This window comes from Lonchura striata, chromosome 22 (genome assembly GCF_050655825.1).
Source record: "Lonchura striata isolate lonStrDom1 chromosome 22, ASM5065582v1, whole genome shotgun sequence".
Lineage (NCBI taxonomy): Eukaryota > Metazoa > Chordata > Aves > Passeriformes > Estrildidae > Lonchura > Lonchura striata.
In genome coordinates this window covers 7,508,479-7,516,768 of record NC_140724.1, presented here as the reverse complement: position 1 = coordinate 7,516,768, position 8,290 = coordinate 7,508,479, and the positions used below count along the sequence as shown (strand labels likewise).

Genomic DNA, 8,290 nt, shown 5'->3' with positions numbered 1-8,290 from the left:
GCGGGCTGGCCAGGCACTAATTGAAAAGCCTAATGAGGTCCCAGGGGTCTCCTGCAGAGATGGAGCTAATTAGGGGCTCCGAGGTTTCTTCCAACGCCTTTTTTCGGGGGCTGGCGGGGAGGGCGCAGCAGATGTCCCGTCACCGGCGGCGCGGCCGCTGCGCCGCGTCCTCCGGGCTCCTGCCAAAGCAGCTGCTGCAGAGGCAGTGGCTACACTTAATACATTTTAATTAGCATCATTAAATTCTTCCATTTGCTAATTGTTTCTCCTTTTGATCCTTTATCCTGACCAGATTAGCCCTCGGGGGGGAAGGGGAGGGATGGGGGGCGCAGACATGTCGGAGGAGGTGAGGACTTTATTATCCTGACACCAGACCTTGGGACACCGCATTAAAACACCCCAATTAGTGTTAATGAAGGCCAGATTTGTGTGTCCAGCCCGCTCTCGCTGGCTACTCTCGGAAAGAGCCATCCCCAAAAAGCGAATCTGCAGGGATTGGTGAGAGCAGAGGACGCCCCAAAACTGAGCCGGGGCTGCAGAGCCTGCTCAGGTGACAACGTGCTCAGGTGTTGGGGTGGCCTGAGACCCCCTGAGACCCCCTGAGAACACCATGAGAACCCCTGAGACCCCCTGAGACCCCCCTGAGAACCCCCTGAGACCCCCCTGAGACCCTCTGAGACCCCCTGAGACCCCCTGAGAACCCCTGAGACCCCCTGAGAACCCCTGAGAACCCCCTGAGAACCCCTGAGAACCCCTGAGACCCCTGAGACCCCCTGAGAACCCCTGAGAACCCCTGAGACCCCCTGAGAACCCCTGAGAACCCCCTGAGACCCCCTGAGACCCTCTGAGAACCCCTGAGACCCCCTGAGACCCCCTGAGAACCCCTGGGGTGGCCTGTGCCAGGCCAGGAGCTGCACCCCGTGCTCCTTGTGGTCCCCCCCAGTCTGGGGTCTCCCCTCAATCCGTGAGTGGTCCCGGACTCCTGTAAATGCAGGTGAGCTCAGTGGGAAGGAATTATATTGTCTGACTCCAGAAGGCTGAGAGATTTCTTTATTATAACTATGCTAAAATACATTAATATACTATTTAAAGGATATACTATATTACATTAATTATGTAATTGCTATAATACATTAATATACTATTTTAAGGATATACTATAATTTATTAATATATTATTCAATTTACTATTTAAACTACAAACTTACTTCTTCTAACTACCCTAACTCACACCTCGTGCCCTTCTTTTCCAGAGTCCAGCCCCAGGTGGGTTGGATTGGATTGTCCATCAGGCTCAAACAATCCTCACCAGAATCCAACTCACCCCAGGTAAACAATTCTGCAAACACATTCCACATGAGGAAAAAAAAAAAGGAGCTGAAATAGAAATTTCTCTTCCTTTCCTCTGCGCTGCTCTATGGGAGCAGAAGGATGTGCCTGGCACAGCGGAGCAGCAGCTCCATCCCGGCGAGGTGAGGGGAGGTCACCGGTCCTCTTTGTCCTCCGTGATCCCCGCAGAGGTGTCGGATCCTGGTGCCAGCCCCATCCGCGCTATTCCGGGCAGAATTCCCTTCTCAGAGGCATTGTTGGAAATCCAGAGGAACTTGGCCTCAGCTCAGTCACTCTCGACTTCCAGGGGGTCAGTGAAAGCTGAGCATGAGAAACAGCCTCAATTCTCTGGGTCCACCCCAGCAAAGCGTCGGGCCAGCTCTTCTGGTCTCCTTGGAAAAGGCTGGCACCGGCGGAGCTGAGCAGCAGGGATGGCTGGAATGTGTTGAATTGGACTGAGATTCCCCAGAGATGGGGAAAAAGAAACCACGAGGGGAGAAAATCGGCCAAGGCAGGATCATTCCCCAGTTGTTCCCCAGTCAGCGCGCGGGACCCGGCTGGTTTCCGTGGGATTTTCCTGTTTTAGGGTTAAACGGAGCAGGCCGTGGGCACACGGAAGGTTGTGATTCCTGCTGGGGACGGGGTTCGGGACATTGAGCCCAGAGAAGGGAGATTTAGCAGGCTAAGGCAGATAAACTGCCCGAAGCGAACAGTCCTGGGTGCCTGCTGATAGGCACAGCCCATTTCCTGCTCCGCTGGGAATCACTGCTGTCAAATGGGACATTTTACCCAAACCGGCGGGTTTTACCCCAAAACGCCGTGGCTTTTACCCGAACCGGCGGGTTTTACCCCAAAACGCGGTGGCTTTTACCCGAACCGGCGGGTTTTACCCCAAAACGCCGTGGCTTTTACCCGAACCGGCGGGTTTTACCCCAAAACGCGGTGGCTTTTACCCGAACCGGCGGGTTTTACCCCAAAACGCCGTGGCTTTTACCCAAACTGGTGGATTTTACCCCAAAACGCGGTGGCTTTTACCCAAACCGGCGGGTTTTACCCCAAAACGCGGCTGCGCCCGCCAGAGGGCGCCAAGCGCCCCCAAAGGGGCTGCCCAAGCCCCGCCCCCGGCCGGAAAAGCCCCGCCCACCTGCGCGGTCACGCCCAATCCCCGCCCCCGCCCGAGACCCCGCCCAACCGCTCGCGCCCCGCCCCCTCGCGCCGCTCTCGCGCCTCGTCTCGCGAGAGCTGCGCCCGGAAGCGGCGCTGAGGGCGCGTCCGCCATGGCGGCCCCGCGGGCGCGGCCGCTGCTCCCGGTGCTGCTCCCGGTGCTGCTGCTGCTGCTGGGGCTCTGCGCCGCCGGTACGCCGGGCCGGGGGCTGTGGCGGGGGCGGGAGGCGGCCGCGAAGCCCTTGGGGGGGGGGAGTTGGGTGGGTCAGGGCCCGCGCTCGGTTTGGAGGCCTCCTCCGCCCGTGCGCTCGGTCAGCCGGGGTTCCCCGCCGCCCTCGGTAACCCCCGGTCCCGTCTGCCCCGAGGTTCCCCCCGGCTCCTGCGGCGTGCCCCCTCTTCCGCAGGGGTTCCCCTCTGCCCGTCAGCGCCGACTGACGGGGCTCCCCGTTATCGCTGCAGAGCCCGTGCAAACCGAGACCAACGGAGACCAAACGGGCACCAGAGGGAAATCTGGCACCGTGCCCGAGGGAGCCGCAGCGGCTGGCAGCCAGGACCACGGCAGCACGTCCCCGGGGAACGGGAACCAGCAGGACAGCGGTAACTCCAACGGCAGGGACCCCAAAACTGACACGAACAGCGCGACCAGCGTGGATGAGAAGACGGGTACCGAGCAGCAGAACAACAGCGTCGCTGGAAACGGCAGCGACAACAAGGACAAGGAGGAGAAGGAGTCAGAGAAAAGCGGAAGCACGGCGGCTGGCCAGGACGGCAATGGTGGAAGCAGCGGTGCAGGAGGCGCAGGACAAGGAAGTAAAAGCAAGACAAGCAGCAGTGGCCACGACAGCAGCGCTGGAGACAGTGGCAGCCCAAGCAGTGGCACTGGTGGCCAGGGCGGTGAGGGTGGCAGCCAGAACAGCAACAACGTGCAGAACAGTGTCAGCGAGAACGGCCAGGGTGGCAACCAGCCAGGGGCCACCGAGAACGGCGGCAGCAGTGGCAAGGGCGGCGATGGCAAGGAGGGGAATGGCACAAGTGGCAGTAACAACCAGGGCAGCACTAACCAGAACCAGAGCACCAACCAGAACCAGGGCAGCACCAGCCAGAACCAGGGCAGCACTAACCAGAACCAGGGCAGCACCAACCAGAACCAGGGCAGCACTAACCAGAACCAGGGCAGCACTAACCAGAACCAGGGCAGCACTAACCAGAACCAGGGCAGCACTAACCAGAACCAGGGCACCAACCAGGGCAGCACCGACCAGAACCAGGGCAGCAACAGCCAGAACCAGGAGAGCACCAACGAGAACCAGGGCAGCACCGACCAGAACCAGGGCACCAACCAGGGCAGCAACAGCCAGAACCAGGGCAGCACTAACCAGAACCAGGGCACCAACCAGGGCAGCACTAACCAGAACCAGGGCAGCACCGACCAGAACCAGGGCAGCACCAACCAGAACCAGGGCAGCAACAGCCAGAACCAGGAGAGCACCAACAAGAACCAGGGCACGAACCAGGGCAGCAACAACCAGAACCAGGGCACGAACCAGGGCAGCAACAACCAGAACCAGGGCAGCACCAACCAGAACCAGGGCAGCACCAACCAGAACCAGGGCAGCACCAACCAGAACCAGGGCACGAACCAGGGCAGCAACAACCAGAACCAGGGCAGCACCAACCAGAACCAGGGCACCAACCAGGGCAGCAACAACCAGGACAGCAAGGGCAAGGATGGCAAGGAGAGTGACAGCACAAATGGCAGCAACACCCCAGACAACACCGACAAGGACCAGAGCAACAAGCAGGCCCAGGACAACACCCAGAGCAGCAGTGGCAGGGACAGGAGCGAGGCCAGCCCCGGGCACACCAGCGGGGGTGGGCAGCAGGCCCAGGCTGAGAGCCAGGGCAGTGCTGCTGGCCAGCAGCCTGACCCCCAGGACAGCCCGAAGAACTCGCAGGAGGAGCAGAGCCCCGGCTCACACGCAGCTCCCTCGGACGACAGCTTTGTGGAAGACGAAGAGAACGCCGAGGAGGATGTGGCCAAGGCTGAGGAGGGCAGCGAGAGCTCCTTGGAGCAGGACAGGGAGAAGAACGCTCCCTCCCTGCCCAGGGCCCGCTCGGAGAGCAGCCACTTCTTTGCCTACCTGGTGACCACGGCGGTCGTGGTGGCAGCCCTGTACGTGGCCTACCACAACAAGCGCAAGGTGAGCAGCCCTGCTCCAGCCCCGGGCTTGGGAGGGACCTGCCCGGCCCTCTCCCCTCACCCTGACTGGCTTCTCACCAGTACCCCCCAGTCTGCTCTGTGTGCGTGTGGTCCCAGGGAGGGTTGGATCTGGTGGCAGCTGGGTGTTCTCAGCTCTGCTGCTGATTTTCACCTGAGTGGTGTGAGATCCCTCCATCTCATCTCTGACAGATTCCTACTGACAGTCTGTTGTACACCAACACAAGATCAGGGTTGTTTTCCCTCACATAAGGCTGGTTTTGAGGGAGTACAAAAAAAAAATTAATTCCTACTGTTTTCTGCTTGTTGAGCAAACCTCATTATCCATTTTAGCAATGGCTGAGTGTTGGCATTTCCGTGTTTGAAGTGCTTGGTCACAGGAAAAGGGTTGTGGGAGCAGGTGAATGAAAAATCAGAGGTGAGCCTGTGTTGGAAGCTGACTCTGTCTCCGTTTTTCTCTCTCCAAAGATCATTGCTTTCGCTCTGGAAGGAAAAAGGTCAAAATCCGGTCGACGGCCCAAATCTGGTGATTATCAGAGACTGGACCAAAAGGTGAGACCCAGCCCAAAGTGGGGGTTGGCGTGCCTGCTGTGTGTGGAAAATACCAAATATTGGCCCTTTGCATTAGAAAGGGTCCCAGAGCCCCAGCTGAGGCAGTTTGGAAAGCAGAGTTTGGTGTGGAAACAGGGTTTTGCCAGGAAATGGAGACAGTGAGAGTGAGAAGTGCTGGCAGAGCACAGATGGGACAATCTCCAGCTGGGCTGAATGACTTTGTCACTGATCCAAACAACTTGTCAGAGAGCATTTTAGTGGCAGAGGGTAGGATTTGTGGAGAAATCCCTTTCTTCTCTCCCTTAAAACTTTGTTCCCCCTCTTGCCACTCAGGGCAGAGGTGCCTGTAATTGTTTTCTGCTGTAGGAAGAGGAGAGTTAGGAAGAAAAGGCAAAAGCTCATATTTGCTTTGGGAGCTTCTCAGCCCACTCAGGTCTGGACAGAGCAGCAGAGCAATTCTGAGCTTTCAGGTGGTTCCAACCTTTCCTTTTGCCTTTCCAGATCTAGATTCCTCCTCAGATGATGGTGGGGATTCATTGCTGCCACAGCTGGATTCCACGGGAAGGAGGGGAAACGCTTTTTGTTTTGCACCTGCACCTTGATAAAACCTCTCACTTCCCTAAATTGCTCCTTTCCCAGCTGCCTTGTTTTCCCCCTGGCTGTCTGGCTGCTGGAAGAGCCAGACCCAGGATTTCCGTGTCCCAGTGCAATGGAATTTGCCATCTGCTGGACTGACCCCTCCTTTTGGGGGGGAATTAAGGATCTGCTGCACAATGAGCCATGGGACTGTCCCTTGCCCGGGCACGAAGCTGCCTTGGCCTCCTCCTGCCCCTCCTTGTCCATCTGCTGGGTTGGGATGCTCAGGTTGAGAGCAAGTGAGTTCTCTTGCGCTTGTTTGGAACTGACCCAGCACGGATTTGGACGTGGGTTTTCTCTCCCTGATCAGTTTTCCAGTTTCACACGCAGATTCCCTTTTTCACACACCTCTGGCCATGCTGAAGCAGCTTTTGTAGCTCAAACCCCTCGTGTTCCATGCAGGTCTTTTCCCTCCCAGTCTGCACAGGGGGTGTTGGTGGTGGTGTGGAGGAGGGGGTCAGGCTCAGGGAGCTCCATGCCCTGTTGGGGTCAGGAATTTGGATGGGAGGATTGTTTCCTCCCCTTGTCAGGAAGGAAGGAATGTAAATCCCTGAGGAGTTTGGGATGAGGGAAGCTCCCAGTCCCTCCAGTTGTGTTGGACTGGTACTGGTCAGACCAAGGGGTTGGTGCCCCATTACACCTGTGAGGTGGTTTTCATTCCTGCAGTTGTACTCTGCAGAGCTTTCTAAGGGCTGGGATGGTTCTGGAGAGGGCACAGAGTACCTGCTTGGCTCCTGCTTTGGATTTTTCCAGAAAAAAAAAGGATTTGAGGGACCCAGAGCTCCTTGCGTGGGCACCCAGCTGTGCCACATCAGGTGCCAGGCCTGTGCCAGTCCTGCACTCACCGACTGCACGGGAAGAGCCCCAGGATGGTTAAATTCCCTCCTGGGGGGCTTTTTCCTGGCCTCCCAGGCTTGGGAGCAGTCAGCTCCTTGCCCCGTGGTCACCCTGGACACGGGCAGAGCCATTCCCTGTCACTGTGAAAGCTCAGCTCTGCTTCTGATTTCCTGAAGGTTCATTCCGAGAGGGGAGGGAGGGCTTGGCCTTCTCCAAACCCTAAAGCCATCCTTTCCCTTTTTGCTGGCTCTTGGCAAGCGTGAGAGTCCCTCCTGGCTTTAAAGAGTCCTCAGAGTTTCCTTAGGAAACATCTAGGATGCTAAAAGGACTTCCAGGAGTTGTTCTGGAGAGCAGGAGGGTGGAGGGAAGGGAAATAGGGCTGGGAATGTAACTCTGGGGGAAAAGGGTGGGAAGCTCCTGCACCAAACCACCCTGCTCCCTGTGGGATCAGCCAGGCTGGGGGGCTGCTTTGGGCCTGGGGAGGGGGACACTGGCTTTTTGGACTCAGCAGGGAGACAAAGCCTTTTCCAGTGTGTGGAATTCCGTGTGCTCCTGGGCTGCTCTGGTCAGGATTTTGGAGTGCGTGTGCTTTTTGGAGTGTGAGTGCTCTACGCTTGCTTTGTCCTGGTTTGTGGGGTTTTTTTAATGAATAATAATTGAGAAAGGCTTTTTATTTTTTCACCATCTACTTACTTTTCTGTCCTGGGAGCTGTTTCAAGCCCTCTCTTGCTGCAGGCTGTGGGAGTCCCGCCCTGCTGCCAGCAGGGGAGGGAATATTTTGGACCTCAATCACCTCGATCCCAGGCTGAGCCAAGCATTCCTGAAGGTGATGAGGACACACCTCTCGGGTCTGGGGAGAGGCAGCTCTCACACCAGGCTGAATTGCAGGGTTTTCCCCCAAATTCTCCCCACCAGCACTTCCCGAGGCTGGTGTGTTCTGCCAACAGTCTGGGCTGCCCCAGAGCTCTGGGGATTGCTCCCAGTTCCTTGAGTTTTATGGTGTTTATGCAACGTGTCCCCAAGGGATCAAGGTGCACCTTTTCCCTTTGGACACGTGTTTTCCATGGATGGTGTCTGTTGGTACAGAGGGTTTTTTGCCAAATATTCCTACTTTTTAGGCTTGAATCAGCACACGATTTGTTTTCTGCGGCAGTGAAATGCACTTTGCTTGGAAGGATCAGAATTTTTTACAGTTCTTTGTACTGGTTTTTTATTTTCTGTGTGGTGAAATCAGTAAATGGAATAAAAAAGACCCAAAAGGTTGAGTTTTCACTTCTCTCTTGGTTTTGTTTTCCTCACGTTCTTTGCATGGTTTTAGTCGACACCTGGCACCAAAGGTGCAGGGTGGCTGCTCTTTATGCAAAACCCCTTTTTGCTGCAAACCCCTGGTTTCGTGGAGCTGGCTGTGCTCAGAGCTGCGGGTGCAGGCGGAAGGAGCCCAGACAGGCCGGGCCAGGGCGGATTGGAAGTTTCCAGTCTGCCTCCCAGGGCCCAGCCAGCGCAGCCGGGGCTGGCTCTGCGTGCTGGGAGCTCAGGGCCCAAGAGGGGATTAAA

The 8,290-nt window shown here is 57.0% G+C and overlaps 1 protein-coding gene across 1 annotated transcript; it reads left to right on the top strand.

The window, feature by feature from the left end:
* Positions 1-2,575: 2,575 nt before the first annotated feature.
* Positions 2,576-8,012, top strand: TGOLN2 (trans-golgi network protein 2). The gene is made up of 4 exons (XM_077789280.2): positions 2,576-2,685; positions 2,953-4,694; positions 5,180-5,263; positions 5,765-8,012. Exons 1-4 carry the CDS (start codon positions 2,607-2,609, stop codon positions 5,768-5,770), a joined length of 1,911 nt encoding a protein of 636 aa, XP_077645406.2. The 5' UTR covers positions 2,576-2,606; the 3' UTR covers positions 5,771-8,012.
* The last annotated feature ends 278 nt before the right edge of the window (positions 8,013-8,290 follow it).

Coding starts and splice junctions, on each gene's coding strand:
- TGOLN2 (XM_077789280.2), top strand. CDS start 2,607: ATGGCGGCCCCGCGGGCGCGGCCGCTGCTCCCGGTGCTGCTCCCGGTG. Junction 2,686..2,952: donor GCTGGGGCTCTGCGCCGCCG/GTACGCCGGGCC, acceptor TTATCGCTGCAG/AGCCCGTGCAAACCGAGACC. Junction 4,695..5,179: donor CCTACCACAACAAGCGCAAG/GTGAGCAGCCCT, acceptor CTCTCTCCAAAG/ATCATTGCTTTCGCTCTGGA.